We start from the raw sequence: 20,233 nt of genomic DNA on the forward strand, positions 1-20,233 counted from the left end.
ATGTGAGCCACAAGACTTTAAATTATTTACTTGGGAAAAAAAAAAAAGGCAGCCAAAAAACACAAAACCAAAACCTATAACTCACCAAACCCCTCCAAACTAGCTGTACTGTACTGTGCTGCAGTGATTAGCTCCGTGCCTGTACGTAAAAGGCCAGTTGAGCCCTTTTGTTACTTGGAATTTGCACTGTTGTCACCAAAATTTAATGTGCCCTTAAAACGTACATCCTTAAAAAGGATGTAGAAGCTTAGGCCTATTGTGATGATCTGTGTGAAAAAGACATTGGTGGAACTACGCTTGCAGAGAAGGTGGGGAAGTCAGGAGCTAATTGCAGCCCAGTGCAATCCCTCTGGGGTTACACTGTTGCAACTGGGAGCAAAATTCAACCCAGGAGTGGTGAGATACAAAGCACTTTATATGCAGCCATAAATAGAGTATCTTTTACCTTATCCTCCAGTAAAATTTTGCCTCTTCACTGCTTACTGTAGTATTAATGAGCAAGGTGACCAGTCATCCTAATCAGTAAGGAATGAGCTGTTGGGATCTTTAGCATTCCTAGTCAGCTATGAGATGGCAGCAAAATATCTGGCCTGGAAGTTATTATCACTCTGTCAGAGGCTGTTTCTCACCAAGCTTTCAGGCACACACCCACGAATAATAGCTTGGTTCCTAGGCCCTACACTGAACTTCCTTGGTTGGAAGAGACAGGCTTATGTGGGCTCCTGTGGGTGGAGTTTGTTCTACGGCAGCCACCCCCACTGCTAGAACTTGGTGCCCAAGTAGGTGAAAGAGCTCAGTGGCGTTTCTCCACAAGAATAACCCCAAATTAATAAAATACAGATGGCAGATTTAGCTCCCATGTAGGTAAATAACTTTTTATGGCAGTTATGTGATACTGTTACATGGTACAAAAATACAGAGGTTATTAACTGGCCCTCTGACAGCAAGTGTAGCAGTCAGTATGTGCTTACTCTTCTTAGGGCGTGGATACCACCAAACGGCTCTCTACTCTGGGAGGACAGTTCAAGCAATCCCTGGAAAAACTAATGAAAATCCTTGAACAGTGCCAGCCATACTTCATCCGCTGCATCAAACCAAATGACTACAAGAAACCACTGGTAATGTTTTAACAATAAAGAGGTCTTGTCTTTAGTAAACTTTTTAATAATAATACAAATTTGAAGACCCTTTGGAGTGACTTGTTTATGCCTTTAATGAATTAATTTAGGGCACTAAAGAAATAAGAAGTGCAATTAAAAAAACATAGTAGGCCATTTTGCAGGCACTCCTAGGTTGGAGGTTAATAGATATGTTCTGAGGAACACTGTATGTGTAGCTTCTTTCAGTGCTAAGTCTTCTCCTCATCTGCTTTTTCTTTCAGTTGTTCAACCGGGAGCTGTGTATCAAACAGCTGCGATATTCAGGGATGATGGAGACCATTCAGATCAGAAAAGCTGGCTACCCAATTCGCTACAGCTTTGAGGAATTCTTTGAGAGATACAGAGTTCTCCTGCCATGGTCTCTTCGAGAACAGGTGTGTTAGTACAAACTTGGTTTAAGGCTAACCTAACTTTTCCTTATGAAGCTCTAGTCTTTCCCACAGTAGAAAGTTCTTGGATTATTGCTGGCATAGTTGAGAGAGCTGCCATCATGGTAACTGTAGATAAATACTTACATACTCACTTGGACCTTAGCTGAAACAGTAGAGGTGCTTTCAGGTCCAGCTATCCTTGACCTGCTCCACACAGACATCCCAGGCAGGGTGACATCCCCATTACCCTCAGATGTTTCTCTTCTGTAATCACAACTTCTGAGGTCTCTAACATCCTCCTTGCACTTGAACTTGAATGCTTGGCCATGCACTCATGTTCCTCCTTTTCTTGACCATTTGAGCCGAAACACTTACATTCATGGTAGTGTCAGCCCAGAGGTCTGTAAGACCTCATCTGTTTCTGTTCTTTGCCCTTTGAAATGCAGGGCAATAGATCCTTACATAATGTGCTGTGTTTCCAACCAAGCCCTAACATGATGATGCTTTTGTACATCAGCTGAAGAACGATGCTCGACAGAGCTGCATCAGCATCTCTGAAGCAGTGCTGGGCAACGATGAAAGCTGGCAAGCTGGAAAGACCAAGATTTTCCTTAAAGTAAGTAGAAAGGACAGTTTTTTGTCTCTTCTGAAAAACTGGGTGCTTCACAATATACAGTGACCAGTGGTGACCCAGAAGGACTGGGTTGTCTTATCAACTCTCTCTTGAATCTGAGGCTGTATCTTTGTTCCAGAAGGCCAAGTAATTTAATGGACACACCTTGGTGTAGGAGAGGCTGATCCTGTTCCTGTGTCTGCTCAAGCCTTGTGCATAAAAAAAAGAACAGGACACTAGCACACCATTGCAGGGGACTTCCCTGTCCGTAGCATTCCCCCAGGTAAAAACAGTCTTACAACAGGCAGATTCTCTGCTTGTTTATGGCTACAGCCAGACATGGTGTGGTCAGGTGGTGTGCACTCTTCCTACTGCAGTTCCACAATGCACTTTAATTGCACTACCTCATGCTGAGTTTGGGCCTCTTTCAGACCATGTGTCCAGTTTTCAGAAGTTGTGGGGGCATCAGCTCAGCTGGCATATCCACACTTTCTTTTAACAGGATCATCATGATACAGTATTGGAGCTGCAACGCCAACGTATACTCACAGATAAGGTTCTTCTTATCCAGAAGGTGATGAGAGGATTGAAAGACAGGTCAGTGATCTTACAGGAGGGAATTTGCTTTAGTTTGAAGTAGTAATCTTTGTGGTACAGTTTAAAATACTTTGTGAAGCATTTTCAAGTATGAAATGTATTGATCCATACCTTTCACTAGCCCTAAATGCAGAGCTCACCATGTAACACTGCACAGTGCTTCTGTGCAGATTTTGCATAAAGATTTGTTCTGGCTCAGTTTATTCATTATGCTTTTCAAAATGTAGGGCTGTGACACATGCAGCTTCTATGAAGAGGAAGGGCTGGAAGGAGGATTTGCACTTAATATTTCTAGTAATCAGTAGGGATCTGGAAAGCAGGAAATCCCCATGGAATCTGTGTCCTTCTCAGAACTACAAGGACTCTCTTATTTAGGATGCTGCTTTGATACAAGACATAGAAGAGAATCAGATAGAAACTAACTAGTCAACTGATTCATGGTGCTCCTCCACTTGCAGAGTGAGCTGAACCTAGATGAAACCTCCCAAGGGCCTTTATTGATAAAAAAGGTCAGGCAAAACGGCCTATTCTGGCCTTTGATGGAGAACGTATAAGCAGACAAAATGCTTTGAGTGATGAATTTTTTAAGCATGTGGTACAAAAGTATCTGACCAGAAAAATACTTCTGCTACAACATAACACTTTTCTTGGGCTACTTAGAAGCAAGAAGAACAGCCCTCACTGAGTTTCAAGCTTGCCCTGGCAAGATGAAAACTAATAACTGAGCTAGTTAGTTTAACAACAGCTTTCCTGGCTCTAGTGTTCCCAGACAGAAGATAAATCTGAGATCAGATGGTAGATATTCCATAAAAAAAATGCCACTTATTCTTTACTATTATCATAAGAAGCAGCAGAAATAATGTACTGCTTGTCACATCATCTGTCTGTCTGCTTAGGAAGCAGTTTCTGAAACAGAGGAAGTCTGCTGTAGCCATTCAGTCAGCCTGGCGAGGCTACTGCTGCCGGAAGGATTTCAGAATGGTAAGAGGCTGGTGTATATATAAATATGTTTTTTTATATATCTATCTATCTATATATATAGCTATACACACACACAAATATACATATATATATATTTGTGTGTGTTTATATATTATGCCTTGCTAGACTGAGTGGAGTATTAGGAACAAAGATATTCACAACTGAAGGGAGGATAGGCAAGATGGCATGGTGTGAAGAAGGGTGTTAGTCCAAGGAGGGCTCTGAGACACCTCAGAGCTTGCTGAACCTGTGACATTTCTGCTCTCTGGTGAAACAGTAACCCAACTAACCTCTGTCAGGCCTGGCTCTGGTGATCTGACATACAAGTGATCCCACACTTCTAGTCAGGAGTCCAAAGCTAGCATTTATGTATCACCACCATGCTAATGAGCAAAGTGTCTTCCAGAACTGTTACAGGAAAACTGTGAATCTGTAAAAAAAACCCAGAAAAATCATTATATCAGTGTCACATTATTAAAAATATTGGCTGATCTTCTATAGATGATGGGTTTTCTGGGTGAGGAAAGCTACACCATAACAGGGGCACTCGCTTATTGTGTATTCATATGGCAGGGATTATTATTTATATATCCCATACATCCCATTTACAAGGGGCAGGAGGAGAAACTGACAGTTTCAATCAGAAACATTTTCTATTCTGCATCAGGGGTGGAATTCCTGTCTGAAGAGCCAAGCTGTTGTCCTGCATTCTGTCCCATCCTCCTCTGCTACTTCTTTTGGGATTGTCATACCCATCTCTCCAAGGATGTGCCTTTTTATTTTTTTTTTTCCCATTCACTTGCCTTAATTTCTGCTCTCTTCCTGCCCTTGTCATAATCCCAGGCTATCATTATCACTTCCTGGAGCCACTCCCTAGAACAGGTCCCCAAAAGAATTCTGTATAATCTAGTTTTAAAATCCTATTGCTGGCAGAAAATAAAGCATAAATATCAGTATCACATTAGCCCCTTCCAGTGTCTTTATCCATTTACTGAATTTTGTTATCTTCTACAAATCCTGACTTACTCCCAGTCTCAATGGTTTTGGACCATAATCACTTCTTTTTCCTCCACCTCCTACAGGTTATGCTGGGTTTTGGGCGCCTGCAGGCCCTGTACCGGAGCCGGCAGCTTGCTAAACAGTATGAAACAACCCGGGCTCACATCATCAGGCTTCAAGCTATGTGCCGTGGTTACCTAATGCGTCAAAAGATAGCAAAGCAGAAGAAAGCTGTATGTGTTATACAGGCATATGTGAGGGGCATGTTTGCTCGCCAGATCTACCAGAAGATGAAGAGGGAGGTATGCTCACAGCTACCTGTGAACATGTTGTTTCTATGAAGTTCTAATAGAGATTTAATGACCAGCAAGTGTTGCCAAAGCATAGCACTGGATGTGGATATTTATTTTGGGTTATTTTATTTTGAGCTTTTGTCAAGTATGACAGCAGTTTTAAGCAGATAATCTTCTTTACATTTGCTTTCTGTGTTACTATCATGGATCAAAAGTTCACTGACAGAGCTGAAATGTTTTTGACAGAAGATAGGAAAAAAGATAAGATGTGCATGTGTATCAGTCACTCCTGCAATGGAAGATGAATTTCTACAGCAAGGCCTGATAATGTCACTTAGGGATCCATTCAAAAGGGAATCTTAATGCAGTGTGTCTTGGTATGTGCTGCCAGAGAAAATCCTGTGCTTACTACCTGGGTGGTCCACAGTATATGGGAGGCTTTTCTATGATTCCCTTTGTGTATTAATGCTGTACAAATAGGATGAAGCCAGTTTGCAGATTTCTGCCTGTGGCCTCTTCCCTAAAATGCCAAATCTAGAACTGAGACCTTGTTGGGATAAAGTCCTGGTGTGAACAGCTTGTTAATGGCAGAAGGGAGCCAGCTCAGCAGTTGTGGAAACAGTCACAGAATGGTCCTGTTGTCCACAGAACAAGTGCAAGCTGGAAGCCAGGAACATCCGCTTGGAAGAAGAGAAACGTCTCATCCAAGTCCTTGGACCAGTGAGAGCAAGGGAAGAAGCTATGAGATTAGAAAAGGTAATTGTGTTGGCAGAGGAACACTGAATGCTCTGTTCCTTGGCTGACAAGATAGCTTGCCCAGCTCACACCTGCAGACTGTGATATTTTAATAAAAAGCAGACATAGCTGCAAACCTGTTCGTAATGATGCTTTAGAAATGGGACAAGGCAAACACATGCGCATTTCTGTTTGCAGTATGAGCTGGCACTTTAGCCAAACATGCACAATGCTACTATAGCCCCCTTACAAAAAACATTTTTACATTTTAAATAATGTGGGTTTTTCTACTGTTAGGAATTCAGTGTTTTTTCTGTATTATCTCTTGTTGACAAAGTTCTTGAAAAATAGCACATCGTTACCAATAGGCAAACAGTCTACAAGGACAGCTTTGTGACTGCTTAGCACAATAAACATTTGATTTCATGTTCCAGCACTGCACTAGCAGAGCTGGACCTCACTGCCGTAACACCTTTGTAATAGTGCTTCATCCTCGCACTCATTCATTCTAGAAGAATGATGTTCCAGTCATGCCTAACCAGCTTCTGTTTTTAAAGGAACACTTGGCTACTCTGGAGAGAGAAGAGGAAGAAGCAAGACAAAGGAGGAATGCTCTTGCCAATAAACCAACAAATCATGATGTTATCAGCGACCAAGAAATGGTGGACAGAATTTTTGGGTTCTTACCTTCTATGATTGGTGGCCAAGAAGGACAGGCTCCTATGGGTTTTGAGGTACAGAGCTGCAGACTGGTAATGGGTCTTGTTCATCCCTCATGTAAGTCCATTGATTTTGTTGGAATTCCATCAGTGGTGAATTCTGTTTAATGAACTTCTGTACAATGACTCAAATCAGTCATTCAGACAGTTTCTTCAGGATCTGCATTGAGAGGTCAGTTTCCTCAAGTTTTTGATCACATGCAGTTTGGGGACTATGTGTCTTCGAAACCTACTCCACATTTGTTTCTTTGGCCCAGGAAACCCTCACCAAATACTGCCATTCTCTTCATTTTGGCATGAACCACATGTTCTGCTGATAATGCTCACTTGTTTTTCTGGCTGAAACAAGCTGGAAGTTCATGACTCAAGTTATCCCATGTTTGTAAAAGCAAAATTTGAGATATACTAGTCCTGACAGCTGTGGAGGATGGAACTGGGTAGGGAGAGGTAGGCAGAGTAGAATGGTCTGGGTTACTGCAGGACGTGAGCAATGAGATAGCACCTGAATTTTCCATCAGCAATGTTCTTGCTGAAGACCAAGACAAGAAGGTAATAGGGAATGGATGCATCTCAGAAGAACAGGATCTGAGTCCCAGTGATGTGTTGGTAGTAGCTGAAAATGGCTTTGGGGTTAGCTGGAAAGCCAAATTCTGGAGAATCTATGGCCAAGAAAAAAAAAAAAAACAAAACAAAACTGTAAAATAAGAATATCAGAGTACAGGGAAAGAAAATATGCTTCTTCCTCATGTTCTGCACAGGACTTAGAAACAAAGCCTAACAAGCTGGATGAGGTGGACCTGGACATGATTCCCATGAGTGTGGAGCTAGAAGAGGAAGCAGATGACTTGGAAGAGTACACCTTCCCAAAGTTTGCAGCCACTTATTTCCAGGGGTCGTCTACACATACACATATCCGGAGACAGCTGCGGCACCCGCTACTCTACCATGATGACAAGGACAATGTCCTGGTATCTTGCTCCTTGTTGTTGTTGAACCTGCTCCTTCCACAGCCCTGGCTTCCACTGCTCCCCTCATCTTTGGGTCCCCCCACCTCTGGCACAGCCCTGAGAAGCAGAGACTTTAGAGCCAAACAGATAGTCCTAAGCACTTCTATGAAAGTAGCGATTCCCATCGGCATTTTTTGGCACTTTGCAGGCAGGCACTTCACACAGATATCTGCCCACACAAGGTCTCTCATCACCTTTAGTCTGCCTAAAGAGAGAACTCTGAGGCTTCTTTTGACTTCTCCAGCTACCCTTTGGGGGCAAAAACAGACTGGAGAGAAGAAGCATCAGAGCTCACCTTTCTCTCTGCTCTTGTTGGGGTTGCTGGTCTGTGAGTTAGGACAGAAGGGGGAAGCCCAGGCCTCCAATTTTCCTGTTGAACAATAGAGGGTTGAGGAGGGGAGTTTTTCTTGATGCTAAGCAGCCTTGCAGAATGGAGGATCCCATGCTGCAAAAACTTCACTATTACTTGGCTTTCTAGTTCTAAGCATGAGGGCTCCTAGAAGAGTTCACTTCACTGCTTGTCTCTCCAGGTGGGTAAATGCAGAATGTGGTTCTCTGCCTCACTCCAGCCACAACACACCTGCAAGGTGCCAGTAAAGGGAATGGTGAGGGCTCAGCAATCACAGAGCACATCTGACATTCCCAGTAGAGCTGCACCCTCTTCCTTTAGCAGGAGAGTGTTGTGAATATTGCTTTCATGTTGTTTGACATGAAAGTAAACTCCTGGTTTAAATGGCAGGAGGAGATGGGAATTTTAACAGCTTGGACTGGATAAAGGAAGAAAATGCTCTCATCTAAACATGAAGAAATGGCATGAGCCCATCGGTTCTCTTAGCAGTTTCTGACTGTGCTTTCTGCCACTACAGGCTTCTCTAGTTGTGTGGGTTATAATCCTGAGGTTCATGGGGGACCTACCAGAGCCAGCAATGTTTGCCAAGAATGCCACCACCAAGAGCAGCTCCGTAATGACACAGATATACGACACACTTGGCAGGAAGAACCAAGTCCAGTTCAGGAACGACAGCCCAGATATGGTGAGAGGAGCAGGCTGTGTTTGTATTTTAATTTGCTTTCCTTGGTTTCTGTGCTGTTCTACTAAGAGTGAGAAAAGCAAAGGAACACTTTCATGCTACTGTACTTGAAATGCCCGAAGTGCAAAAGGGCCCCAGTCAGTCCTGGAAGGACACTGCAGCTCCTTCTGGAAGGAGGGACAAAACAAAAACATCCCCATTTGAGTATCTTTCCTTCCTTAATGAATCATTCTTACTGTGCCTGAAAATAATTTCCTATAATGGTAATATGTGTTGTAGAGAGAAAGCAGAAAGGATAACAAGATTTCCAAGGGGATCTCTTCCCTGAAGCTGAAACGGTCATCCAAGTTGACAGGGAAGGTAAGAGGTGGAAATAAATTGCTTCCCCTAAGCCTTTTTGCCTAGAACCTTCTTCTGACAGAAGGTGACAGCAACCTCCCAGCTGGAAACTTGTTCCCCTGCCAAGCTAGTGCAGCCCTGTGTGTGGGATACCTGGTGCACTGTTCTTTTGAAACTATACCCATGTGCAGTGCTCACATTCATTCCTGGCAGATTAATGCCATCCCTTCCTGCCGGACACAGGGAACGATTTATTATTGAGAATTGTTGGTATTACAGAACAGTTTGCCCAAAGCCCTGAGCAGAATGAGAACCACCACGTGCTTAGGGCTGTACAGGACAGTACAAGAAAGTTCTGCTAGCCAGTAAGAGTGATGAAACACTGCATTTTATGAGTTAGCTCTAGAGAGAGGGAAATATGGCCTGTTCCGAACTGCTCCTGCACTGAGCAGAAAGAGTTTTAGCCAGAAAGATAGAGAAGGAAAATCTCTTATATCTGGGATAGCTATCTGGCAAGAAGGGAGGTTTCTAGAGCATTCTGAGGTTCTGCTTTGTTTCTTTCAGGTGACAGACCAGCTGAGAAGTGGAGAAGAGGCTTTCCAAGAGGACAGCTCTATCTCTGAGAGACCTATGTCCAACCTAGAAAAAGTACACTTCATTATTGGCAATGCAATTCTGCGCCCTGCCATCAGGTAAGAAATTTGTACCTCCTTTCTAAGACCAGGCACCCATTACATCAAGGAAATCGAGCATCCCCTTTCCACAGTCCCGAGGCATTTGCCAGATGCTGGAAATGTCTCACATTTATCTCTGGGGATTCCTGACTGAAAGCCCAAGCTCATCACATAGAACTGAGGCTGTAGGCCACACACCTCTTTGGAGGATGGTTCACTGTTATCAGAGGGGACAGAGAATGACTCCTTCCTGCCTTTTCTGGGTATCTTCACCTTGTAGTTTAGGTCAGCCACCTCCATGAATGGCTTTCTGAATACCCCACAGATAGGCAATGGGGCAGAGCTCAGGGCTCAGGGCTGTAACCCAGTAACACCTGAAGGTGGAACACAGCCCTAGTATGACGGAGAAGAAAGAGAAGAGACAATAAGAAGTATAGAGGTAGTGTACACTAGGTATATGAGAGATTTTACTAACCTCAGTTTCCCAATAGCCTGTTTCTCAGGCGATGTCCCCAAATCAGAGATGGTTGAAGGCTTGGCTCACTGAGTATATCAGCCACTAGAAGAACAAATCCTGCTTACAAATGATGTGAGGCTGGACCTTAAGCCAAACATGGTGTGAGGATGAGACAGAAGTTGGTTGGTTCTGACCTGACCCCATAAATTCTCTCCTCCATTTTAGCCCATTTTAGCTTATGCAACACTTTTGTGTAACAAAACCCATAGGCACAGGCCCTGCCTTCACCTCAGTTGTGTGCTGCATTCCTCTCTATGTACTTGCTTTGTTTCAGTCAAGATGTTCCAGAAGCACATCCTCAGCTGGTAAAAATTGCCTTGAATCAATGTATCATAATGGTCACAAGCTAAGCATCTACTCCCTCAGTCTGTCTTCCATCATATTCCCTATCTGGAGCAAAAACCTCATCCACTTTATCTCCTCCCCCATCAGACTTGCTAAATGTGTGTTCCAAGAGCCCAGAAAACTTAAAGATTTTTAAATACTAGTTTTGTTTGTATGCAGCTTTTTGTATCTGCTTCCCATATGTCCTTTCTGCAGGCAACTTGCATTTTCAGAAGCTCACGCTAAGGCACCCTTTGCTCCATTCTTGTCCAAGGACTCACTCCAAATTTCTTAAAAATATAAAATTAAGCACAGTGTCTCCCTGTCCTTACCCTAAAATCCACAGATGAGCAGACAGACAAGAGCCATAAGACACAAGCTACATACTGTAGAGAGCTTAGAGCAAGTATCACAAGCGTGGAGGCAGCAATGCCATAACACAGCTGGATGATCCAACAATTGTTATCCCTGCACAGCCCCACTGCTTGTCACAGGAGATATTCCAACATGGGAATTGCACTTGAACTGCTTGAGTAACAAGAAGTGGCAAAGGGCACTTAATATACCTTGAGCCTTTTCCTGCCAAAGCCAATGACACAGTTATTTCCTGTGGTATACGACAGGTGGTATCCTAGCTAATGTGGTTAAACCTAGCTCAGATCTACTTCGTCATGCTGCCATCATGCCAAGCTTGCAGTGGAAACATAGCCAAAGACAGTTCAGACAGTGAATCATTATTGTTGCTTTCACATGTTTTATTACAGAGATGAGATTTATTGCCAGATTTGCAAACAACTCACTGAAAACAGCAACAGGAGCAGCTATGCTCGAGGCTGGATCCTTCTGTCACTTTGTCTTGGTTGCTTTCCTCCTTCAGACACATTTGTGAAGGTACACTACTAACCTTTCATACAGCAGCTTAAATACCTTAGTTGATCTGGTTTCTTGTGTATTTTGATGTTTTGATTAAAAAACCCCACATAAACCGTTCGGCTGCTGTAGCAGCTGATGGTGTGATTTTAGCAGAAACTATCTAATCTCATGTGCTTATCTGAGAATTTAAATAAATGATTGCTGTATTCACATTTAATTCTTTTCATTACATGCCATACGAGTCGGGTTCTGTTGTTGATCATAACCCTCATTTAGATCTGTAATCTGAAAAGAATCTGGCAAATTTTATCCTCTCCAGTTTTTCCTTTCCAACATTTAAAAGCTGTCTCCAGTTACAATCCTAGTGATTAAATATACACAGGGCTCCAGTATAAAATCAGTCCCTATACTTTACCAGTTCTTACCTTACATTTCTAAGCCCTACAAAATCCAATAGAGATTTGGGCTTTTTCATCATCTTCTTAAATACGTTAATTTCCAAATTTAAATTGATGCCAGTTCAGCACAGAAAAAAACCCCCAACCAACACAACCTGTGGCTCCAATTTGACATCAGCCTTCCTCATAGGTCTTATAGGCAAACAGAATCCATAGACATCCCTGAATCTTCAGCCTTACTTTACTGACACCTAAACTTAAATGGTCAATCTGATCATAAATTCTGCCAAGTGGCCACTGCTTGGAACAAACCAGACACAAGTCATAGACATATTTTGACACCAGTCTTAATCCGAAGTATGTGAACCATGCAGAATTCACAAAAGACCTGACTTTCCCAAGTTCTCTTTTCCTAAATTCATACCCTATCTCTAGGAATTCTCTTAATCATTAAAATAACCAGGTGACTGAGCCATGCTTGCACTAAACATAAAAGTATATAAATACAAGTCCATGCTTATACCACATTGTCCAAGATAACAGTCATACAAATTCCAAAAGCTCAGTTTATCCAACATCCAGTCTTAATCTTGGACTTCAACTATTGATATTGCCAGAGAACTTAGTAAAACTGGAAGTAACCATAATCAGCAGCCCTACCCTGCAATTCCTCTTCCTAGCACTTTGGTTCATACAGAATGTCACAAGACTTCAGGTTCTTCAATTGGAAACACTAACCCTTGCTCTAACCTAGTAATAAGAATAAAGTCTCCACTGTCTAATCCTACAGTTAAACTGACCGACATAAGCCTTCCTCTTTAGTCTAAAAGCTTTTCAGAGTGAGGGAAAACTTGGTGTCTCAATCCTCCTTTTCCAAAACACTAATCCCAACCTTTAACACTTTCTGATGAACTGTAAACTCTAATCTACTCTGTCAATCAGCTGCAGAAGCTTTCTAGTGTTTTGTGAGGATCAGTGTTTCCTAACTGTTTCTTATGTTGTGTGCGTATAGTACCTGTTGAATTTCATCCACCATGGGCCCACAGGCTATGCACCATATTGTGCTGAACGTCTGAGACGTACATATGTTAATGGAGCACGAACTGAACCTCCGAGCTGGCTAGAACTTCAGGTAGCAACTCCCTTTTTGATAATTTATATCGATCTGTGTCATTTTATGCTGGGTTGTATTTACTAACCTGTGCTAACCAATCTCCCTAAGTCCAATAATGCAAATAAATTGCACAAGAGGACTGAAGACTAGCTGCCTTGTTCTGGACAGCCTCTTAGATACACGTCTTCTGGCTATTCAGTTAACCTAAACCCAGTGGAGGATGTAAGTTAAAACCTGCAACATATTTGCAGGGAGATACCTCCCTGAACTCAGGAGCCACAGGCCAGGACCACCTCCCGAGGGAAGCTCTTACCATCATTTGTGGAAAGAACTGAACAGGGTGTATGCTTTTAAGATGGAGCAAGGAAGTGTGTGTGATAGGGCTACATCGCCCTCCCCCTTCCTTTTAATGTCATCCTAGTAATTAGAAGTCACACACAGACACACACATGCACACATATTTCCCCTTAACTGAAGACCTCAGTTCATTTCCTTCCTAAATCTGAGTGACCCCATTGCCTAACACACACCTACCTGGGCAAAATGCTTGCTGCAGGCCATGTCTCCACTGGTGAAAGCCATCAGTCCAAATAAGGCTCATGAAAAGTCTATCAGTCTACACTGTTATGTGATAACCAACTCCTCTGACCTGTGGGGAGGAGTGAACTTGATTCCAGTGCTGCTCCAGGGAAGTGGTTTATATTTAAGATTCATCATGCATTGAATAAACTGTATGGGCGTTGGAGATTAACTAAAAGATTGTTGACTAGGGTGTACAGTGTGTGAAGCTCTTAAATCTAAATGCCTTCTTCATTCTTCTCAGAAAAGTGAGGTTTGCCCATAATTTGTTTCTCTCGTTTGACTCTGACTTACAGGCAACAAAGCAGAAGAAACCCATTATGTTTAATGTCACCCTGATGAATGGGCAAAGCATCACTGTCCCTGCAGACTCTGCTTCCATTGCCAAAGAGATCTGTCAGTTCGTAGCAGATAAAACCAAACTGAAGGATGTGTTTGGTTTTTCACTCTACATTGCTGTGTTTGATAAGGTAAAGTGTAGAAAAATAGAATGAAAGCTCCCTTCTCTTTCTGTGGAGTTGCTGTTGTCCTCTCCACCTCATTGAGGACTCCCTCTAACTTCTGGAAGCACCCCCATACCAGTCCTATGCTCAGACCAAATCAGTTCTGGGTCCCAGCTGAATCTCAGGACTTCATAATCCTATTTTGCCTTTCTGCTGGCTAGCCACTTAGCAACTCCTGCTGCAGGCCTGTGAAGTTTCCTTTGCCAGGTCACATAATTGACTAGTGTCCCTGCTCCCATGCATGGGCAGTGCAGCACTGTGGTCCCCCACCGTGTTCGGAGATCCTACCTGCTTGTCATGCATGCAGCACTGCAGAACTGGTAGAGAAGGATGAAACTAGCAGGTCTCACACACTAGGGATTTCTGCTCAAAGACATATTTCCCACCTGCACTGCTGCACATAACTTCCTTGTTCTGTTACAGTGCTGCTGATGCGGCTGCTGTCATGTGGCACTGAAAACCAAGGTCCTTGCCTGGGCTACTGCTGTTAGCTCACATTCTGGCATTTTAGCCTTTCCTTCCCTTTGCTTTTTTACAGTAATGCTGTAAACCAGACATACACAGCAGGATGACATATTGGTGTTCAGTTAGGCACCAGTTGCAACTGAATTAATTCAGAGATGGCATTTTTGTTTAGATTACAGCAACACTTACATGTGCACTTCAGGAGATATACAGGGATAAGCAAAGTACAAGGAGACAAATAGAAGACTGCAAATCAGCACTGCTTTGTCTTAACTTCCAAGATATTTTTCCCAGTACTAGCCCTGTGCATAAAAATACACACATTTACCAAAGTACAACTTGTGCATCCATCTACTTACCTTTTCAGAGTTTTTCTTGCTGTCAAGAGACCAGGAGCTTTGGGTTTGTTGTCCTCCACTCTGATCCAAAGCAGGCATGCCAGTAAATGCAGTGTCCCTTTGTCTTAGGTCTGGTCACTGGGAGGGGGACGAGATCATGTCCTGGATGCCATCTCTCAGTGTGAGCAGCTAGTGAAGGAGCGGGGCACACATGAACGCAATGCGCCCTGGCGGCTCTACTTCCGCAAGGAAATCTTCACCCCCTGGCACAACTCCCAGGAGGATCCTGTCAGCACTGATCTCATTTACCACCAAGTTATCCGAGGCATCCGGTTTGGAGAGTACCGTTGTGAGAAGGTGGGTCTCCTTATTCATCGTCCTAAAGAGACAAAACTATATTAAGATTTCCCACACTAAAAAACAGGAAGATGAATGAAGTTTCTAGTGGCTGTGAACCACCCTTCCCTTCTTAACGGACAGCTCCTGTCCAGGTGATTGTGCCAGCTGTCACACTGGCAGCTGTAATTAATAGTTGGGGTTTTTTCTCCTGCAACTTTCAGTTCACGTGGTAGCTGGAGGCATGTCCAAAGGGGAAATTTAGGTCCTTTTAAAATATCTCTGCTAATAATCTCTTTGATGCTATGATGGTGTGAAGTTCATCTCTCCTTATGCTGAATGACTGTCAAGAGTTATCCAGACAAAAATGGAGAAAACCCCATTCCTAAACTGGCTTCAAGGTTGAACAAGGCTAGCTAGACTTAGTGACATCTTTCTAGGCCTCTTTTAATGGATTAATTGTTTCAGGAGGAGGATTTGGTGGAGATAGGTGCAAAATATTGTTACATCCAGTTTGGAGATTCCATCCACAATGAACTTGTACAGAAAGTGCTCCATGACTGTATCCCAGTGAAACAGCTGAAGTCCAAGCCCCTGGAAAAGTGGGTGAGCCTTATAACCTACGCACATGCTAAGGTAAGAGGTTCATCTGACACTGCTGGATAAACACTCTGAAGCACCAGCTTCTGCTTCTTTCACCATTTCCTTTTATGAATAATCTGCTGAGGGAAGAAGGACAAAAATCTCGGTTTATATATCCCAAATAGTTAATTAAGACTGGTAGAGCAAAGAACCTTTCCACTTACTGTGGAGCCCCATATAGGGCTCAACAGGTGTGCAGAAGAAACAGAGGCTATCATTTAAGGCTCTCTATCTTACATCTGACAATAGCGTCAGGATGGGCATGGGATGGAATGATCTGGATAGGTTACCTGAATTATTTCCATGGCACCCAAAGTACGCTAGACTCTGGACAGATCAGTCAGTGGGGATTTGAGAGAAATTTGAGATCCACATGACTGTGGGCAACCTCAGCTGCAAGTGGCTTGGCCCCTGGAGACTGCTTCTGATGTGACTTCCTCCAGGTACCCTTGACACCAGTGATAGCAGAGGGCTGTTGGGAACCTCTGGGTGCTCTTTATTGTATGCAGATCATGCAAAACAGATTTTACTGAGAAAACCTTGGGTATCTTTTTATATTGCAGGCCCCATACACACAGGACCATCTCTCCCGTCAGACTGTGAAGGAACAACTTGTAGATTTTGCTCGCTTTCAGTGGCCTTTGCTTTTTTCACGATTCTTTGAAGTCACTAAGTTTTCAGGTAATGCCTGGAGCCTGGGAGTAGAGGACAGATATAAGATCAATAGAGGAGGACTTGCATAGCATTGATAAAGAGTTTTTCCTGCATTTTCAGGTCCCAGCTTGCCCAAGAACCGCTTTATCGTTGCCGTCAATTGGAAAGGTATCTGCTTTTTGGATGAGTCAGAAAAGCGGCTCCTCGAGCTGACCTTCCCAGAGATAACTGGCATTCACACCAACAGGTGAGTTCCCCAGAAAGAAAAGATCTGAAGAAGGCATCTCTGCCCATATTCAGTAAAGTTCTCCCATGTAGGAGGGAGGTGTACTTTCTCTACACTCCTGCAAGGTGATTTAGTCTGAGCCTGGAAAGGTTGTTTAGCCTAGGTCTGGGAAACAGAAAGGGACAGGTTCTCAGCAGCCTGTAAAAGAAATACTGAAATGGCTGAATCTTCCCAGCTAGTGAAAGGAAAGATGATCCTGCTCCAAAAGGTGTAAGGAAGCACACACATGCATCAAGACAAGAATGGCCCAAATAACTAACGTAGTTAAGCCATTTTCTGTTATGTATACTGGGAGTTTGTATACTTCTCAGGTGTGATGAACCTGAACAGGATAACTGCGGGAAAGAGGGTAAGAATTGGCTTGCTTAGGGCACACATCCTTGTATCAGATCACTCAGAGACAGGGTCTTACATACACAAAAAATACCCGTGAGGACTGTCACAGATTTAATTAGTTGCCCATTTACTCCAGAAGAAGGGTGTTCTTTTGCCTATAATGAAACACTTTTGTACAAAACATGGTGGAGCCCAGAGTGAACCTGAACCACTTCAGTCCTTCACACCTACCAACTCATGAGAAGGCAAATTAAGAACTATCAATACTCACTGTAAGGCAGTTGTCTGCAAGGGGGTGTAGGTGCCTTGGTTGTGATTGCAGATGGGTGTCTTAAGTTTTTCAGATGCTCTGGTAACAAACTGTTGAATAATATATAGGGCAGTGAAGTCATTTGGACAGAGCTGCACTCTCATCACACTTCGTGCCGAGGAGTTTGTCCTGACATCTGTAAACAGCATTGTCATTGCTGAACTGGTGGTCATGTTCCTGGAAGGACTGAAAAAGAGATCACAATTTGCTGTGGCAATGCATGAGAAAAAATCCCAAGGTAAGTCCTGTAACTTTACTACAGGGTAGGGAAGAAATCTTGAAAGAACCCACAGCACTTGTTGAAAGAGCTCAGAGGGAAGTGGGAAAACTTCAGCAGGTATCCCTTTGCTCCAGGAGGAATGCATAGTGATCAGCACAGCAATATGGAGCATAAGGCAATATGATTCAGTACCTTTGCATACAAATTACCCTTCCATCTCCCGTCCACTTCTTTGTGTATTTTATTTAGATAGTACAGTATCAAACAACTCACCCTGCTTATTGTAGAAGTTGGATCTGGGCTCCCTGGAAATACTTTCCAGAAAAATTTCACAGAGGTGGTAAACTGGAATTTTCTGTGGAATATAGTTGGCTGCAACAAACAAGAGGGGATTAGAATGTAAACATTAACTTCACCTACCTAGAACTAGGGAGTTTCTTTCCATGCTTTGCTGCCAGTTCTAGACACAAATTCAGCATCTATTTGAATCAAATGGAGTTTTGCTATTGCTCTCAGTGGATCAAAATCAGGCTGTCAGAGGAAATTTAAGCAATCTCTCGGAATTGTTACTGGATGATTAGTTGTATTTACACAAATCACTTTCTATTGCTAATTGAATTCAAGCTTTCAAAATACAATTCTCCTGTCTTTTATATTGCAATCCCTTTGCATTTTCTTGGACTGTCAAGCCTGAACAGTACTCCCTTTTTCTGTTTTCCAGAAGACCCTGCCATCCTGTCCTTCAAGAGGGGAGACTTGCTAATCTTCACTGAAGACAAAAGCCTGGATGCAAACTCTGGCTGGATCTGTGCCCAGAATGAAAGGACAGGCAAAACGGGGAATGTATTTTTGGAAGAGATCTACATCATTCCTTCTCTTACAAAACCCTCTAGTCAAGTACTGGTAAGAAAAGCTGAGCACTCTTTTTGAAGAGACTGGAAGATAAATGATAATAACAGTGTTAAATATTATTTAATTTATAACTGGAAGTTAATTGTTCCTCCAAAGTTAGACAAGTTACTTCTCATTGAAGGAAGGCATTTCATTCTGTCCTGTCTGAAAACAAAACTAAACCTAGCCCAAACTCTAAGGACAAGACTGCAGTTGCACAAAAGCAGTGACTTTTAAAATAACAGTCTGTTCACCATTAGGGATTTCAGCCCCTGGAACTGGCAGCAATTAATGGAAATGGGTGTGCAGTTGAATTTTCCTGCATTTCCACTGGGCTTGATTGATGATCATACATTAGGTCTCAAGGGAAGCTCAAAGTGCAGCAGGTTGCTTTAAAAGAATATAGTCTTTGAGGGAGTCAGCACAAGGTTTTTCATTAATCACTCTGCTAACAACTCTGCTTTCAGTTTTAGTGAGTCAGTATATTGGATGCTGTGCTAACAAGTAAAAAGCTGAAAAAGTAGTGAAAAAAACACTTAGTGTTTAGCAAGTCCACTTTTAACAAGTGTGCTTTGGATAATCACACACATTTTGATGGCCTCTACTGTTGTGTCTATGAAATTATTTCCTTGAGTGCCCTACTCCCAAGTCTTTCTTGAGTCACTGAAAGATACTGCTTAGGGGACAGAAGGTCTTCTGCAGCACAGAGCACTCAAGCTTAGTGTACACCATCTGCGTGTATATGCTGAGTAACACCTGACAATATGTGCAGAGACCTATGTCTATGTGACATCTCTATGTGGCTGTGTCATTACAGAGTTTGCTGATGATGCCTCCAGACCAAAGGAGGACAGCTTCACAGAACTCCTACATGGACGAACCTCATGAAGAAGATCTCGAAGTGAAGCCTTACACCCTGGAAGAATTCTCCTATGAACATTTCAGGTGAAGCTATCTGTGCAGTGTGCACCCTAGGAAAGTTCTTGTTGATCTTCAGTGATCCTTAAAGCCCAAGATGTAATGGCATCTCCTATTTCTGATTGGTTTTCTTGTCTTTGTTCCCTGTAATTAAGTGTGACTTTGGACATGCAGAGATTCTAGCACGTGGCCTAGTTGTATCTTTTGTCTGCAGAAATGCAAAGGGAAGGGCAGAAGAACCCCAGCTGGACTTATTTCTTTACAGCAGGCCTTATTCTAACTTCACACCCTTTGTTCAGTACTTACCAGATAGTGAGGATACACTCAGGCCTTGGAGAGTAAGGGAAAAACTTAGCCTTCTAAAACCTCTCTTCTTTTTGCAAGCCTTCTCCCTTCTGGATCTACAAGTAACTACATTTTCCTGTTCTTGTTGACCTGCATACTTAAAGGAGATATGCGGTCACTGTCTTGGGAAAGAACCTGCCTAGAGATAAGTCTTTGTGATAATGTTCATAGCAATACTGATCCAGTAATTTTATATTGCCTGCACTTGTCTTCATTTAGGACTCCTGAGAAGGAATCCATCAGCAAAGCTGTTCTCCAGAAATCCCGCGGGCGCAGTCAGCTGTGGGCACACTCTAAGGAGCCCTTAAAACAGCCCTTGCTGAAGACAGCATGCGCAGACCCTGATCTTCGGGACTTGGCTTGTCAGGCCTTCATTGATATCCTTTCACTATTGTCTTTGGGACCTGAGAACACTCAGGGGGAGGAAGAGCTAGCTACCTCCACTGAGATAATATCACATCCATATTACAGGGGAGACATTTACTTCAAGGCAGGAGGTATCAACTCTGCATGACTTAGCATTGTTTCCCTTGTCTACAGAAGAATGTTCCCAATGCTCTACAACTGCTGATGGCTCATTTAACTGAGAATGTGGATTTAGGAGTGAGTGAGATTTCAGGACACAGCTGAAGGATGTTCTGCTCCTGGATTAAAGTACAATGACT

At 42.9% G+C, this 20,233-nt stretch overlaps 1 protein-coding gene across 1 annotated transcript in view; it reads left to right on the forward strand.

The window, feature by feature from the left end:
* LOC104523896 (unconventional myosin-VIIb-like) overlaps nt 1-20,082 on the forward strand; it is a 34,604-nt gene extending 14,522 nt beyond the window's left edge. The window contains exons 16-38 of the mRNA XM_010166621.1: nt 981-1,118; nt 1,382-1,534; nt 2,049-2,147; nt 2,647-2,741; nt 3,638-3,722; nt 4,805-5,023; nt 5,669-5,770; nt 6,307-6,483; nt 7,227-7,436; nt 8,342-8,509; nt 8,786-8,866; nt 9,410-9,537; nt 11,125-11,251; nt 12,644-12,763; nt 13,621-13,794; nt 14,760-14,987; nt 15,435-15,602; nt 16,172-16,289; nt 16,383-16,509; nt 17,263-17,432; nt 18,136-18,317; nt 19,123-19,250; nt 19,788-20,082. Coding sequence (XP_010164923.1) covers nt 981-1,118; nt 1,382-1,534; nt 2,049-2,147; nt 2,647-2,741; nt 3,638-3,722; nt 4,805-5,023; nt 5,669-5,770; nt 6,307-6,483; nt 7,227-7,436; nt 8,342-8,509; nt 8,786-8,866; nt 9,410-9,537; nt 11,125-11,251; nt 12,644-12,763; nt 13,621-13,794; nt 14,760-14,987; nt 15,435-15,602; nt 16,172-16,289; nt 16,383-16,509; nt 17,263-17,432; nt 18,136-18,317; nt 19,123-19,250; nt 19,788-20,082 — 3,492 coding nt within the window. The remainder of the gene's footprint in view (nt 1-980; nt 1,119-1,381; nt 1,535-2,048; nt 2,148-2,646; nt 2,742-3,637; nt 3,723-4,804; nt 5,024-5,668; nt 5,771-6,306; nt 6,484-7,226; nt 7,437-8,341; nt 8,510-8,785; nt 8,867-9,409; nt 9,538-11,124; nt 11,252-12,643; nt 12,764-13,620; nt 13,795-14,759; nt 14,988-15,434; nt 15,603-16,171; nt 16,290-16,382; nt 16,510-17,262; nt 17,433-18,135; nt 18,318-19,122; nt 19,251-19,787) is intronic.
* The last annotated feature ends 151 nt before the right edge of the window (nt 20,083-20,233 follow it).

Source organism: Antrostomus carolinensis, unplaced genomic scaffold, assembly GCF_000700745.2.
Source record: "Antrostomus carolinensis isolate BGI_N321 unplaced genomic scaffold, ASM70074v2 scaffold56154, whole genome shotgun sequence".
Taxonomy (NCBI): domain Eukaryota; kingdom Metazoa; phylum Chordata; class Aves; order Caprimulgiformes; family Caprimulgidae; genus Antrostomus; species Antrostomus carolinensis.